The sequence below is a fragment of the Mizuhopecten yessoensis genome, unplaced genomic scaffold, assembly GCF_002113885.1.
Source record: "Mizuhopecten yessoensis strain PY_sf001 unplaced genomic scaffold, ASM211388v2 scaffold8079, whole genome shotgun sequence".
NCBI lineage: Eukaryota > Metazoa > Mollusca > Bivalvia > Pectinida > Pectinidae > Mizuhopecten > Mizuhopecten yessoensis.
Window position 1 is genome coordinate 100,423 of NW_018407368.1, and position 17,990 is coordinate 118,412.

A 17,990-nucleotide genomic window follows, 5' to 3' on the forward strand; every position below is an offset into this window, starting at 1 on the left:
GCCCAAGGGCCGAAGGCCCGAGGGCTGATATTGGTCGAGGGTTGATACCTGGTGTGATATGGAAAAAGGCGTGTTTTAATCTGTTTATTACATACTTACTAATAAAAACTACTATCTTATGATTTATTTTTATTTTTGAAATATTGAAAAACTTTTTTTTCTTTCCAAAAGGTGTGTGATATGGGTTTTGCGGGCTGATACGGGTTTTAGGGGTGTGATACGGCGGGGGCTGATACGGGTTTTGGGGTGTGATACGGCGAGGGCTGATATGGGTTAGAGCAATTGTGTCATATCGCATATACAAAAAAAAAAAACGTATTTATTAGTAAGTATGTAATAAATAGTTAAAAACCATTAAAAATGGCATAACATAATTAATGCGGTAGCGTATATACACAAATGAAGAGTGAACGCATGACTAATCATTTACAGATGTGTGTAACAATGTCACTGGAGTGTAACGATCAATGACCGATTGGTTATCTTGTTGACATAGCACAGTAACTCCACCAAAATCAATAAATATAATCTCATATAAGCGAACGAAATTATTTTATTTCAAAACTTATCTTCAATAATTAAAGCATTACTCCGGCAAGACTTAAGCATACCATCACAAACATCTGACGATATTTTAAGCAGGACTAAAGCCTGCAATCACAAACATCTGACGATACTTCTGAAGTAATATATCACACGTATAACGACCCAACATAACATCATACATTAATGTGCTTTAGAACACTTCTCTTCTGGATTGATATTTATGAAACGAATTACTTTATCGCGAACAAAATGTTCTACGTTATAGAGGTTAATATGTAATAAGTGTGTGCATGCTATGTGTGTTTTATTGTACCAGAACGTGTAACGGATGTGTTTATATTGTGTGTGTTCTAGTGCACATTCCTTTCCGTTTATAAGTGTATAAGTGTTCTTGTTCGTCGTGTTTTAGTGCACATGTATCTGTATACCCGGTATCAGTATTGGAAATAGAGAACAACATTGAATCGGTAGTGATATACCTATATACACATACACCCTATTAGCGCTGTATAAGTATATCGATTATCTTTCTCTTTATAATTTTGTCACACTTTCGTGTTCAAATATTTGTAACAGGTTCATGCCGGTCAGTATACAATAAACACATACTTAAAATTTCACTTATATATGACAAAACATTTCGCAATAACTTGCATAGATATAACGGTAGATAAAACATCTTATCAGGGAGGCAGAGAGCCAATCTAATATGTTGCATTCTATTAGCTTAATGGCACGTGCTGCTACACTATGACTTGCGCACAAAACCGTTCCTCACTACATGTACCAAATCTGTGGAATAAAGGCAAAATCATTGGTATCGCACGACAACATGTAAATATTATGAGAATATAACTGCTGATAATGACAGGCATATCATCCATAATATATATGAGCATTTTGGGGCGAAAACACATCGGAACATGGAAACATAGACGAGCATATTCACAAAGGTTACACATCATACCAAAGTCTTAAGAATCATGATAACAATGCAGTTTTAAAAAAAATCACGGGGAAAAAATAAGGTAACATTGCAAACGTAGAACAAAAATAACACTAAGACCATACTGGAAACCGCTGATTATTAAAGCAACGACGCGTGTACAATTGTTATATGGAAAATGTAAACAATTATTCCATCACAAAAAAAAAGATAAAAATACACTTTTTCGTCAACATTTATAAAAATGAAAAAGAAAGAGTAAATTAAATATCAAAATCAGAAAATATGCAGAAGTGCTGATTATGCTCGACAATGATATAGTTGATAAGATTAAAAATAACAAACTGAAATATGTTAAAACCCTTGTGTTAGATGATCTATAGTAACACTGGCTTCAACAATCACTCGAGCGTTTCTCCGTGACAGTAAAACGTTGACATGCGCACCGTACCACAACATAATAAAGATGCATTAATGTATTGTTAACATATATTTGTTTGCCTGTTGTATGTTAGAGCCAAATGACGAGTATACTATTCATTTCTGCATAACACATGTGAACTCGGGCTGCATTACGTAATACAGGCGTAGTTCGTTAACCTTCCGTAGTGAAGCTGCCATTAGATTATTGTTATTATGCTGATTTAAAATAACGTTAAACTTAATTGCATGAATAAGTTGTTAAAACAAAAGATTTCTCAAATCTTATCGCAATGAGTTATAAAAATCAATTCCAATAACGTCCGCTCTATAAAATAAGTTATTGACGAACTACATTCTTTTGTACTGTAAATCGTTTGAGCAATATTTATATATAACTAGCAAATTCGTGGAATTTATATCACTGGCTTGCAGGACATATTCTAGGTAAACATTATTGAGGTTAGGTTTAAACATGTGAGTATCGTGCTGTTGAGACATAATGTATAGCTTGAAACTGGAAGAAAAAAAGCCTTATAAAGAAGTTAGACTTTTTATTCAACATGTAGGTATTACGGTGTAGATTAATCGTTTAATCCGTCATAATTTACTAACCTCATTAATTATCCGTAAATGTGCATAATGACATCGGTTGGCAAACCTAGCATGAGTCGGATGTGCATACGAAATTTGGTTGACATATCTTCACAACATCTACAGCAATTATCACACGAAAACCAAAGAGTGGCCGAGATGGGTGGAAAGACAGAGGAACACAAACATTGTTATCAAGTTTGAAGGAATTTGACTAATATTTGCTAGAGTTATCAAGCGGAAACTGCAGATAATGACGTTTTTCGTTGCTCAAGGGGCCATAACTCCGCCAAATGCAGTCCGATTAAAGTGGTCATCGCACTCGGCTGAGCCCTTAAGGCATTTAACCCTGGTTTTGAAGAAAATCGATTAGCATTTGTTGCAGTCATTGCACGGAAACGAAGCGTGACGGACAGACGGACAAACCAAAATTATTATTCCCCGTTTCGGTGAAGGCGGGGGATAAAAAGACAGGATTAGTGCGCTAGTTATATTCGACAGACTGTCTATACACGATGTGAGAGTGTTACAACGGGTATGTTTTAACAATGACATGGAATCATGACTATCATTAATCTGTAGTTTTAACAATGACATGGAATCACGACTATATCATTCATCTGTAGTTTTAACAATGACATGGAATCACAACTACATGTATATCATTAATCTGTAGTTTTAACAATGACATGGAATCACGACTATATCATTAATCTGTAGATTTAACAGAGACCACATAGCCATTAGAAGTATTGACTCCAAATACCTTGGTTTCATAACAGGTTTTTGTAAGATATGTTAGGTGTTTGGGAGAGGAATCACTAAATTTATGCTGCACTCGCATTTCGATGATTATTTTCTTTTGATTAATATATTCGATAATGCCTGAAAACAATTACGTATAATGCACCACATTGATTGAATGAAGCAACTTCATAGTTTAAAGATAGTGAGTATATGGGCCAGATGACAGAAATGAGTAAGACAAGAATCGAAAAAAAATCAAATTATAATTTAAGATAGATAATTTAGACATAACTGGTGAATCACAGAAAAAGTAAACAATTCGAAGAGACACAAAAAAGCACGTACATGTACTTAATTATCCTAAGGTTATCAAGAAAAATCAACAAAAATCACCGGTACAATATGCAAGAAAGAATGTATACATAAATAGCAAAAAAAAATGTACAGGCATTAGAAATTGACATAATGGCACTCAAAGAAAAGATAAATCACAATACACATACCACGTGGACAGATATATTTCTACTAAGTTATATATAGAGTTATATATAAATACTGTATCAATGATTGTGTGTTCGTGGCTGATTTTTTTCGTCTCCGTTAGTAACAAAGCTATTTTGTCGTAAGTCCAGATGTAAGCTTTATTTGTGGTATATTGTCCTTCGAGGTTGGATACATTACTTTGAATTTCTATCCAACTTAAAACAAGCGTGTCATATGCAATACAGTCTTTTTTAGATACTCGTAAGCTGCGTTTTCAATAAACCAGATAACTCGTTATCCTGCTCATATTTGTCGTGATCATAATTATTTAAATTACCGATGTCCGATGTTCTATTAATGCGTTCGGTAAGGCACTCTTTCCTTGTACGGACTGTTATCAATAAAGAAACACATTCGCCTATCGTTCGGATTGTATGAAAAGCATATAAGCTTTGTTTATGTCCTAGGAAAAACAACCTGGCATCTTAAACTAGAAACAAAAAGGAATGTAGCAGCACTAAAACACGTGTGTCAATAATTTTGCCTATTATAAAATAGTATATGTTGTTTTTGCCGAAAGCTCTTTATGATACGGGCATTATTGTGGGATATAGCCGTCTGTTATAAACTTCCAAAGTTTAATTTGTTCGACCGATCTGAATCCATAATCTTCTTTCAAATTTTCCTTTGTAAGTTCACCCAGAATAACGCCATCAATCATATCTTCGGCAAACCGCTCAACGTATTTGTCTAGACGCATTTTCCTTAAATATTCCCCAATATCATCTACCGACAATGCCAATAAATGTTGTTTTCCTCCAGTAGACTTGTCTTTATCGTCTGATTGGTTGGAAGCTGCTTCCTGTTTGGTTTCCGTAGGAACAATGTTATTACCGCCAAATCCAGAGGATGACACTGTAGGTACTGTAGGAACAATGTTATTACCGCCAAATCCAGAGGATGCCACTGTAGGTACTGTAGGAACAATGTTATTACCGCCAAATCCAGACGATGACACTGTAGGTATTTTCTTTTCGCCTGTCTGACTCTTTATCTCCGTTGTAGGTTGGGGAACATTACTTAACACTTCGTACATATCGTCGGGCTCCTTCATATACATGTAATCTGCCTCGCTGAACAACTGGTTTTCTTTAACTGTAGAACTTGTTGGGTCTGGTAGAGGTCCTCGTCCCGGTACAGGGCTTTTCCCTGTTGACTGAAGCTTCGTTGCAGGTTTTTGGGTTGATGTCTGCGGCAAAACAGATTTCTTTTGGGGTCTAGGTGGCGCTGCTGGAGTTTTAGATGTTGACGGTATGGGATGAACAATCGCTGCATTTTCGTAATACTTTTTGGGGTATAATGGAGCGTCAGTTGTTTTTTTTATTGGTGTTGGTGGCGATTCCTCCGACCTCGGCGGTAATGGTGGTTTAATAGTCGGCTCAGGTGGCCTCTCATACCAATCGTCTGAATCATCAGAACTTTCATTTTTCTCTGTGTCCGGTTTATGTTCAACCGGAAGTAAGGGTGGGTTAAGTTTTGGGAGAATATTTCCGGTTCCGGTACCCTCAGAAGTTATTTTGGTTATACCTGATAAAAAAAATGAAAACGTTTTAAACTCCCGTAGATGCTTTCCTCTTTCTGTGATATTGTTGGGGAAATATGTAATTATCATCATTTAACTTGACAAAGATCACATGCTTTCTACTTCATGCCTACAATGAACCCAAAGGACATAACAATACACAACATATATATACTTTTATCACGTAATGTACTGTGTTATCCAGTGAATATACCCATGTCATATTATTTTGCGTATTAACCGTTGGTATATGACCTATCAGTCCAGTGATTGGTTGTAAGTTTCAATTGTTTAAATTGTGACGTCACGCCTTAGACAAGTACATGACGTCACGGACTTACGCATTGAAGTCAAAATGGCGGCTGTTTACATTTCAAGGTTGCATGAATAGATGCCACAAATTTTGATTATGTGATAAAATGGATCTTACACTCGTTTTCATTTCATATGAAGCTTATGAAACTCATCACACATTATATTGTTTAGGTGGCCAGAGGCTCGCTAAATTGAAAATAATCTTAGTCTCGATTCATAAATCTCATATGAAACGGAAACTCATGTAAGATCCTATATTTATGCCACCTATATGATCAATGTATATCAACAATGTAAGGCAAAACATATAACAATGACGGCTCATATGCTAAAAGAAATGCAAGAAAATTTGAAAATTCAAATGTTACCTTTCAACTTTATGATTTATAATTTCATTGATTGAACTTCCATAGTAGTACATACTTGTGTTACCCACAGTGCGATCATACGTCACGTCAGCTAAGGAGGCTTGCAATTTGCTGAGATGTTTTCTGAAGAATTCTGCTGATTTGCCTTGTATCCCCGAGGCAGGTGCCACAGATATAAGAGCACTTACAGCTGCTACCGTAACGGTTTTGCATACTTGGCCTAAAAATATCACAAAACTTGTTTCAATTGAGAAAAAGCACAATGTCAGTATGTGTACGTCATAAACTAAATTCAAACAATGCTGCCTTGTAAATGTTACATATTTTCGTCTATCAGTAATTGTTCTTGACCTAATTACATAACCAGTTGTGTCAAGGAAAGATATGTGTCGCCTGGCCAAGTTATCTTTTTCAGGAGTGTTCGTGAAAGCACTAAGCAGCTTTATACATAATCCATTGTGTGAACGGGATAGATACCATAGGAAAAAAACAGGGTACATTGCCATTATTAAAGATGCAAACATGTTATACATATATATTGCCATTTGCTCTGCATCCTTCTATTGCAATGCATTGAGAAGGCAAATGTTGTTTTGAGACTATAACAGCAGTTGCTCTTGTAACGTCATCAATCTATATAGTGACGTCATCAATTTCATTGTTGTAAAGGCTTAATTTGCTGTTCAAAGCGTCACTACTCGATCATAATGTAAATATTAATCATGAATATTTTAGCAAAGGCTGTTATGGTGCCTATAACACACATTTATATTGCTGACAAACTTGCATAAAGCCCTACCGTGGTTACAAGTGTATCATCAATAGCAATGTGTGTTATAGGACCATATCAACATTTGCTAAAACGCTTGTTGTTCAAATGCTATACTGATTACTTAAACGTTGTTGTATGATGTTTTACTCAAGTGAAATGGATATTATACAGTCTAATGTACACGCAACTAATTTTGATTTCATAAAATCTTTTCAAGTGTTATAGGGAAAACACAAGGAGAAAACGAAAGTAGATATGAAAGTTTGCTACTGGGATCACGAGTGAGTGTTTTTATCTCGTGATTAATTGTGACTAGTTGAAATGGCGAACAGGTGTACATACATATCCAAGTGGTACATTCATGTATGTCAGTGGTATTGTCAATAAGGTCACTTGTGACAACACATCCCACACCGTCCACAGCTGAGCGTGTATTTTAACATGTTGATCAATCTAGTCAACCAAATATGCGACACACGTTTACGTTTACCTTCAAAACTGGAAAAATTTTGTATTGATTTTGCTTTTCTAAAGTCTATGTATTCAATCAAATCAGCTCTTACTGTAAATCACCTAGTTTGTTCATATGATATAATTCAAGAGGAAAATCTTTCAAAGATTGAAATATCAGGTGAATATTAATATTACAGACAATTACTGTCAATAATGAAATATAATCTGTTGAATGTTGAATTCAAATATTCGCAAATAAAACCTGAAGGCGCAGTACGCGAAATAAAATACACGCAAAAGTATATGATTAACGTAAGTCTCCTAACATTTTATCTCTTTCTTACTGTAATAATATTGCAGTGTTGTCTTCCATCTATCAGTCAAACGATTTTCTATATCGTAGTATCCGAATTCAATGAAATTATTTGTCATCGGTTTTCTTAATATGTATACGTGTTTATCACTGAAAACTATCGAATCGATTTAATGACCCTGCCGGAAAAAATAAATACCCCCGAATAAAATATCTAGATCATAACTGCAGATTTGTTTTAATGAAATGATAAATTTAAAAACAGTATTATTTGCATTCCAATTTTCCGTCTTTGGAGGTACAATACGACCATGCAATATATATATTGCAGTCATTATTAATAATCCTATAAATGTATGTATAACAAAGCCTAATTGGCTGGGTGTTTTTCCTCTGACTAAAACTACTTCGTAAGACAGAGGTTTCAATAGAAGGACTAGTGACCTAGGTGAATGACAGACAAGGAATAGGAAGTGATAGGCAATCGAAACAGTAGAAGGTTCTGGGTTGTCGATCAGCTTTATTTATATCCTGCAGATATTTCCAGGAAAAAAACAGATGTTATTTATACTCAAATAAAAACGTGCCAAAATATACAATAAAGATGTGTGAAAATCCTCAGTGTTTATATTTCTGTCGCAAGGGGTAAAAAGAGGAAGTTGTGATTGATTGTTTTTGTCACAACCATTCTTATTCTGTTACAATAAAACTTATACAAACCAAATTTACAATGGCGATAATTTTCACAAAAACGTTTAAGTTGTTGCGGAAGCTTTAAGAGGACTTACGAAAAGCTTTGTGCTATTGTTGAACAACAGTATGTGGATGATTCTAGACTGACAGATTTGTTTTTGTTGGCAGATAACATTATCTTTGATTGTCACATTCATAGTTTATAGTGCAAAACACGTAATAAATAATCTGCTAGACAAAACCGCCCAAAACTACATTTAAAGACGTCTCACATGTGAACATATTAATGATAGACAGTATTTAGAAATGAGGAACCGTAATGAACCATGTGTAAGTGAACTGTAATGAAACATGTGTAAGTGAACTGTAATAAAACATGTGTAAGTGAACTGTAATAAAACATGTGTAAGTGAACTGTAATAAAACAGGTGTAAGTGAACTGTAATAAAACATGTGTAAGTGAACTGTAATAAAACAGGTGTAAGTGAAATGTAATGAAACATGTGTAAGTGAACTGTAATAAAACATGTGTAAGCGAACTGTAATAAAACATGTGTAAGTGAACTGTAATGAAACATGTGTAAGTGAACTGTAATAAAACATGTATAAGTGAACTGTAATGAAACATGTGTGAGCGAACTGTAATAAAACATGTGTAAGTGAACTGTAATAAATCATGTGTAAGTGAACTGTAATAAAACATGTGTAAGTGAACTGTAATAAAACATGTGTAAGTGAACTGTAATAAAACATGTGTAAGTGAAATGTAATAAAACATGTGTAAGTGAACTGTAATGAAACATGTGTAAGTGAACTGTAATAAAACATGTGTAAGTGAACTGTTATAAAACATGTATAAGTGAACTGTAATAAAACATGGGTAAGCGAACTGTAATAAAACATGTGTAAGTGAACTGTAATGAAACATGTGTAAGCGAACTGTAATAAAACATGTATAAGTGAACTGTAATAAAACATGTGTAAGCTAACTGTAATAAAACATGTATAAGTGAACTGTAATAAAACATGTGTAAGCGAACTGTAATAAAACATGTGTAAGTGAACTGTAATGAAACATGTCTAAGCGAACTGTAATAAAACATCTGTAAGTGAACTGTAATGAAACATGTGTTAGTGAACTGTAATAAAACATGTGTAAGTGAAATGTAATGAAACATGTGTAAGTGAACCGTAATAAAACATGTGTAAGTGAGCTTTAATAAAACATGTGTAAGTGAACTGTAATAAAACAGGTGTAAGTGAACTGTAATAAAACATGTGTAAGTGAACTGTAATGAAACATGTGTGAGTGAACTGTAATGAAACATTTGTAAGCGAACTGTAATAAAACATGTGTAAGTGAACTGTAATAAAACATGTGTAAGTGAACTGTAATAAAACATGTGTAAGTGAACTGTAATAAAACATGTGTAAGTGAACAGTAATAAAACATGTGTAAGTGAAATGTAATGAAACATGTGTAAGTGAACCGTAATAAAACATGTGTAAGTGAACTGTAATAAAACATGTGTAAGTGAACTGTAATAAAACATGTGTAAGTGAACTGTAATAAATCATGTGTAAGTGAACTGTAATAAAACAATTGTAAGTGAACTGCAATAAAACATGTGTAAGTGAACTGTAATAAAACATGTGTAAGTGAACTGTAATAAAACATGTGTAATAGAACTGTAATAAAGCATGTGTAAGTGAACTGTAATAAAACATGTGTAAGTGAACTATCATAAATCATGTGTAAGTGAACTGTAATAAAACATGTGTAAGCGAACTGTAATAAAACATGTGTAAGTGAACTGTAATAAAACATGTGTAAGTGAACTGTAATAAAACATGTGTAAGTGAACTGTAATAAAACATGTGTAAGTGAACTGTAATAAAACATGTGTAAGTGAACTGTAATAAAACATGTGTAAGTGAACTGTAATAAAACATGTGTAAGTGAACTGTAATAAAACATGTGTAAGTGAACTGTAATAAAACATGTGTAAGTGAACTGTAATAAAACATGTGTAAGTGAACTGTAATAAAACATGTGTAAGTGAACTGTAATAAAACATGTGTAAGTGAACTGTAATAAAACATGTGTAAGTGAACTGTAATAAAACATGTGTAAGTGAACTGTAATAAAACATGTGTAAGTGAACTGTAATAAAACATGTGTAAGTGAACTGTAATAAAACATGTGTGAGTGAACTGTAATAAAACATGTGTACGCGATTAACTGTAATAAAACATGTGTAAGTGAACTGCAATAAAACATGTGTAATTGCAGATATTGAGAGATTTTACGCTGGTAAGTTTCCCATTAAAGCCTTTTTAAGATCTGTGAATAACATAAACGTATTTTTCCCGAATCTCTCTCAATAGTTACCGTTCATCACACAGTTTCCTAGAAGGAAGTTCTCGGTATACTCCCGAGTCAGCAGTATCGTGGCGTACGAAGACACATCCTCTCGACTAGTTCCTACGTAGATCTCCGACACATCAGGCGCAAACGTCACAGGTATCGGGAACGGGTTCTCACTCACAATTTCCTCCAAGGTTTTAGGTGCCTCTTGAACTTTAAAAAAAAAAACATCTCTCCCATGAAAGTAAAAAATTCCCTCAGGATATTTTGGATAACTCCGTGTTTACTAAGAACATATCGATACACCATCTATGCATGTTATCAATCAAATCCTCCACTACGACATTCATGCTAATACATTGCTAAATATTTCCGTATCTCCGTTTTTAAATATAAATGCAACCACACTTATTTGCTTCATTACATACTTAAATACTGTAATTGTGTAGTCGTCGAAGGAGGTCAAAGATATGTTTGTCAACCAAAGCAATCACTCTTAACATTGTATGGGGATCGCCTTTATCGAAAAGGTTAGTTTTTAAACAAATGAAAAATTGGTGTCTTTTCTATCGTTAAAATTGGATAAGTTTGTATCTTTAATTATAAAGTGGATCATTATTGACCTCACTAAAATCATTGGATCATTATGAAACTCTATAACATCATTTAATCATGACTGACCTGTATGAACTTACCTGACCTGTGACCCCTAACTACACAGAACTTGTGTGTAGTACTGATCGGGATGGAGAGATAGATGTCGATATATCGGTCGTACACCTTCGTTGCCTTGGCAACTATACGTCTCTGGTTCGAGTACGTTTGTACTCGATATATCTGTAAACAAGACAATACACATTTTATAAAATACGATTTGACGAAAGGATAAAGCATACAAATATTCAGTGCACGAATCCAAAGTTTGTTTTTCCTGTATGATATAAGAAACGATGGAAAGTTACCTTCGTGGAGGCGTCAATGTTCTTGGGGGAATGTGTATTTATGTCTCAAAATTATGAAGTAATTTCATACCTGGTCACTGCAGAAGTCATCATAAATAGTCTCGCCATAGTTCCCACCAGTAATGTACACTAATAGAGGAAATCTTTCCTTGTAGATCTCGAAAAATTCTGGCCAGTCTAACTCCTCCTCATCTTTATACATGTACTCCATTACATCGGAGTTCTGACTGTAAACAAAAATAAATAAATATAACATCAAATGCTGTAAATCAGCCCAGGCTTCATTTCGCGAACAATATTTTTTGGATTTTTTTTGCGCAAATACTTCAATTTGCAATGTAGATTATGCCATATTAATGTCGATGGTAATTTTCGTCTGAATAGTATTTGCGTAAGATGAGTGCTCTCGAGAATATACGGAAAAACCAAACACACGCAAAACAATATGTTTAAGAGTATGATGTTGAAACACTCTAATATGTCCATAGGATTACTTCAGTTATTGGTTAGGTAGCAATAAGATGTTATTACTATTTCTTCATAATTATACCGCAAGTAACACCAGCAAGATCTAGTGCATTCTGTCATTTTAATCAAACATGGTGTGTTTACTCCACGTAAAAAGTATTTAATTAAAGCTACAAGAAAATAAACTTTGATAATTTAACAAGTTATTACTACTCAGTATTGTTCAATGTTGTATATCCTTATTTTCAGATACTGCGAAAGTCGAAATTGTCCGGTGTGTAAGTCACACTAAAACGGATCGCAATATAGACATTTCGCGTTGTCAATGATACTGAGATCAATATTTATGACACAGGAAAGAGAATAGTGTGCTCCCACCGGGGATCGAACCCTCGATCTCCAGGTTCCTAGTCGGACGCTCTACCACTGAGCTAAAGGGAAAATCCCTCTGTCTCGAAGCTAGAAGGTGACCTTAATCCTATGTACAATATATACATTGTGTATCTTGCGAGGATATTCATTTAGTTTATTTACTCTAATCGATAAATTTCCCTCTTTTACAGTATATTGATGTCTCTCATATCTTTAAAAGATTATCTGAAATCACTTCAAGGTGATTTCAACGTTTTCTTGTAAATAATTTTGCCGAGAAATATTTACGTAAAGTCGACGAAATCCATTTCAGTATCCCTGACTTGAACAGCTTTAAATTGCGCTGCTTCAATGTGCTGTTGAGGGGTGCTTCTGTGATGTATGCACCCGCATTCGGACCTATTCGTAGTTCCCGGCTATATGACGTTTCGGAAGGACGCTTGTTCCAATCAGAAAGTCCGGGCATTAAGTGGCATCACAATGCTGAAGCATAAAATAGGAAGCTTGTTGATTAAACTATCACATAATACTGTAAACACTAATGTTTTAGCGGTAATTTCATTTTAGCGCTTTTGGCTGTTTATGTCTATAAGTCGTCGTCTGTTGTATATAAGTGTTTTATTAATGATATATAAAAATCCGATTATGCACTAAATTCGTCTACAATTACGTAAGAACAATGCCGTCTCTGGCAGTGCATTGTCTACATGTAAATAATGTAGAAAGTACATTATAGGTAAACACAACAATGTCCTGTAAGACAGTGCAGAATAGATCATGTAGTTAGTACATTATTTTATAACAGTGTTGGGTAAGACAGTTAATAGCCTAGATAATAAAATTGTAAGGATATTATAAATACACATCAATGCTGTGTAATATAATGGATAGCCTAGATAATGTAGTAAGTACATTATAGATATATATCAATGTTGTGTAATGTAATGGATAGTCTAGATAATGTAGTAGGTACATTATAGATATACATCAATGTTGTGTAATGTAATTGATAGTCTAGATAATGTAGTAAGTACATTATAGGTATACATCAATGTTGTGTAATGTAATGGATAGTCTAAATAATGTCGTAAGTACATTATAGATATACATCAATGTTGTGTAATGTAATTGATAGTCTAGATAATGTAGTAAGTACATTATAGGTATACATCAATGCTGTGTAATGTAATGGATAGTCTAGATAATGTAGTAAGTACATCAATGGTGTGTAATGTAATTGATAGTCTAGATAATGTAATAAGTACATTATAGATATACATCAATGTTGTGTAATGTAATGGATAGTCTAGATAATGTAGTGAGTACATTATAGATATACATCAATGGTGTGTAATGTAATGGATAGTCTGGATAATGTAGTAAGTACATTATAGATATACATCAATGTTGTGTAATGTAATAGATAGCCTAGATAATGTAGTAAGTACATTATAGCTATACACCAATGTTGTGTAATGTAATGGATAGTCTAGATAATGTATTAAGTGCATCAATGATGTGTAATGTAATGGATAGGCTAGATAATGTAGTAAGTACATCAATGGTGTGTAATGTAATAGATAGTCTAGATAATGTAATAAGTACATTATAGATATACATCAATGATATGTAATGTAATGGATAGTCTAGATAATGTAGTAAGGACATTATAGATATACATCAATGTTGTGGAATGTAATAGATAGCCTAGATAATGTAGTAATTACATTATAGATATACATCAATGTTGTGAAATGTAATGGATAGTCTAGATAATGTAGTAAGGACATTATAGATATACATCAATGTTGTGTAATGTAATGGATAGTCTAAATAATGTCGTAAGTACATTATAGATATACATCAATGTTCTGTAATGTAATGGATAGCCTAGATAATGTAGTAAGTACATTATAGCTATACACCAATGTTGTGTAATGTAATGGATAGTCTAGATAATGTAGTAAGGGGGGGATAGATATACATCAATGTTGTGTAATGTAATGGATAGTCTAGATAATGTAGTAAGGGGGGGATAGATATACATCAATGTTGTGTAATGTAATAGATAGCCTTGATAATGTAGTAAGTACATTATAGATAGGCATCAAGGATGTGTAATGTAATGGATAGTCTAGATGATGTAGTAAGTACATTATAGATATACACCAATGGTGTGTAATGTAATGGATAGTCTATATAATGTAGTAAGTACATTATAGATATGCATCAATGTTGTGCAATGTAATGGATAGCCTAGATAATGTAGTCGGTACATTATAGATATACATCAATGTTATGTAATGTAATGGATACCCTAGATAATGTAGTAGGTACATTATAGATATACATTAATGTTATGTAATGTAATGGATAGTCTAGATAATGTAGTAAGGACATTATAGATATACATCAATGTTGTGAAATGTAATGGATAGTCTAGATAATGTAGTAATTACATTATAGATATGCATCAATGTTGTGCAATGTAATGGATAGCCTAGATAATGAAGTAAGTACATCAATGGTGTGTAATGTAATGGATAGGCTGGATAATGTAGTAAGTACATTATAGATATACATCAATGTTGTGTAATGTAATAGATAGCCTAGATAATGTAGTAAGTACATTATAGATATGCATCAATGTTGTGCAATGTAATGGATAGCCTAGATAATGTAGTAAGTACATCAATGGTGTGTAATGTAATGGATAGTCTAGATAATGTAGTAAGTACATTATAGATATACATCAATGATATGTAATGTAATGGATAGCCTGGATGATGTAGTAGGTACATTATAGATATACATCAATGTTGTGTAATGTAATGGATAGTCTAGATAATGTAGTAAGTACATTATAGGTATACATCAATGTTGTGTAATGTAATGGATAGCCTAGATAATGTAGTAGGTACATTATAGATATACATCAATGCTGTTTGAAGCATAGGAGCTTTACTAATTGGCGTTGGTACATCATACCTTCATCATATTGAGTAGAGGGAATAAACCATGTTAAGAGAGATACCTAGGTAACCTTAGTTATGTGTAATGGAAAGTTACACCTCACGGGTTAAGCTATTCTATAACTTGTGTAAGATATTTGGTAAATTTATTATGTGGGTGTTTCTTAGAATCATGTTCAGAAAATGCATGAAATGCATGAATCATAATCGCGAGACAGCTATATATTAGCCAAGTATGTGAATTGTTATCCCCTATAACGTTTTCATCAAGTATGGATTTTGTTAAACAATATATATGTATAATAGATTATGAACTATGCCTCAATTTTCTGGTAAAATATAATTGTGAAAGTAGAATATGTAAAATCCATGTTGTGTTTACATTCTGGGGTAATATCTGAACACTAAACACAGACTCGGATAACCACCCCATTAACTAAACAAGGGCAGATATTAGTGTATGTACACACATATAAGATTAAGATTATAAGTATGCCATATCTGGTGAAACAAAACTAATAAGTAAGGATATTGTCTGCTGGTCAACATTATCAGGTACTGCAGCAGCAGGTAAACCACTACAAACAACCAGGAAATAAATCAATGAAAGTTAGGGTTTTTAAATGAAGTATTATTCTCAACACCCCCCCCCCCCCCCCCCCCGATAAATAACTTGCATAACTGGAGGTCTATGAATATTAGAATCACCTTGGTTGCTAAATCCCACTTCATGATAATCATATTCAATGTAGGGGCCTTTGTATAAAAAGACCCCCCACCCCCCACCTCTCCCCCACCCATCCACCCCCAACACAGAACAACAAGAATATACTCACATGAGGTGCTAGACACTGGAAACCAACGTATATATCCGACTAGTATTACCCGTTAGTGATCTGAACACGTAACCAGATCAAACTAAGTATCCTTCCTCGTGCTTCATATCTTAAACCCACGACCGATATGTGTACGATAACACAGATCTATTTAAAAACCAGGAAGTGTAAAGGTCAATAATGTTTCCTACAAAGCGCACAGTGTTCATAGAAAAAAAAGGATGTTTCAGTTTTGTTAATCTATTGAATATCTCAAACACGTCCTGATTAGACGCATAATAGTGTATAGGGGTAGACACAGAGAAGTTTCAGCTTTAGGTTAGTGGTCTGTGAATCACATGTACTATCACATCATATGTATTGCTATACGAACATGTGTGTTATAGTTGTGTTCCTTAAGTCACATTTATAACAATAAAAAAAAGCGTATTTCAAAATTTCTATAGTCCGTTTGAAAATAAATTACCTTACCGATAGCGTGTGTTGAATCATGTATACTACCCATATAAACAAATAAAAGGTGACCTGTCTCTAGTTTCTGTACTCCGAAATTACGATAGAAGAAAGTTCATTAAAAACGTTGTCCGATTGGGTAATTTTGACCAACATTTATTTTCCTTTTCTTGCGGCGAAAGTACAACAGGATTGGGCACAATTAGTTACTACCTTGTCAAAGACCTTCCAATTATCACAAGTATGTGATATAAGAGTACGGCATAAAAGGTAGTTAATGCGAAGCCCATAGAATTATCTTTATTTTAAAATTCAGAATTAATAATAAAGAAAGTACAAATCTGTAGGTGACCAATTTCCATTGCATTCGGCGTACTCAATTAAAAAAAAAAAAACAGAAACAAGTTAACAAACAAAAAGAAAAACATGGAAAACTTAAATATCAATTTTCTCCAAATTATGTCCAACTGTGAAATTAAACTCGTCTAGGTATATTAACTTATCCGCAACAAAAATGTATTAGATGACATACGTACGACAGAGTTATTTCCCTTAAACCAATTACTTTTACATGGATGTGCATTGAAGTTCTCAACATTAGTTCTCCACTCGAGTAAAGGTTTTACGAAATTAGCCTCGTCTGGGTGTATTGATAGCCCAAGTTTCCTCTGGCCCTAACAACACTTAGACATTTTGACATATAGATGTCTCCACACCAGACAACTATGTCAAAATGTCTAAGTCTGGGGTTAGGGCCAGAGGAAACACGGGCTAGTGTTTTGGCAGACGAGGCTAGTACCTGTAAACAGTACATGTTCTAGCCTCGTCTGGGTGCTTTGACAGACGGACTAATACCTGTGACTTGAGGTAACATTGTTGTGAAATGTAGTACAGGTTTTAGCCTCGTCTTGATATAGTGACCGACGAGGCTATATATATAGTACCTATGAATGGAGTAACGTAGCCTCCCCTGGGTGTAATGACAAACAAGGCTAGTACCTGTGACTGGGGTTAACATTTAAGTACACAGAGGTACAGGTTATACCTCGTCTGTGTGTCTTGACAAACAAGGCTAGTACCTGTGACTGGGGTTAACATTTAAGTACACAGAGTACAGGTTATACCTCGTCTGTGTATCTTGACAAACAATGCTAGTACCTGTGACTGGGGTTAACATTTCAGTACACAGAGTACAGGTTATAGCCTCGTCTGTGTGTCTTGACAAACAAGGCTAGTACCTGTGACTGAGGTTAACATTTAGGTACACAGAGTACAGGTTATAGCCTCGTCTGTGTGTCTTGACAAACAAGGCTAGTACCTGTGACTG

The 17,990-nt window shown here is 34.1% G+C and overlaps 1 protein-coding gene across 1 annotated transcript; it reads right to left on the minus strand.

The window, feature by feature from the left end:
* Positions 1-2,726: 2,726 nt before the first annotated feature.
* Positions 2,727-16,374, minus strand: LOC110454879. The gene is made up of 7 exons (XM_021504635.1): positions 16,211-16,374; positions 12,691-12,885; positions 11,633-11,789; positions 11,296-11,437; positions 10,625-10,813; positions 6,057-6,221; positions 2,727-5,323 (listed from the first exon to the last, which is right to left on the minus strand). Exons 2-7 carry the CDS (start codon positions 12,708-12,710, stop codon positions 4,335-4,337), a joined length of 1,662 nt encoding a protein of 553 aa, XP_021360310.1. The 5' UTR covers positions 12,711-12,885; positions 16,211-16,374; the 3' UTR covers positions 2,727-4,334.
* Between the last annotated feature and the right edge of the window lie 1,616 nt (positions 16,375-17,990).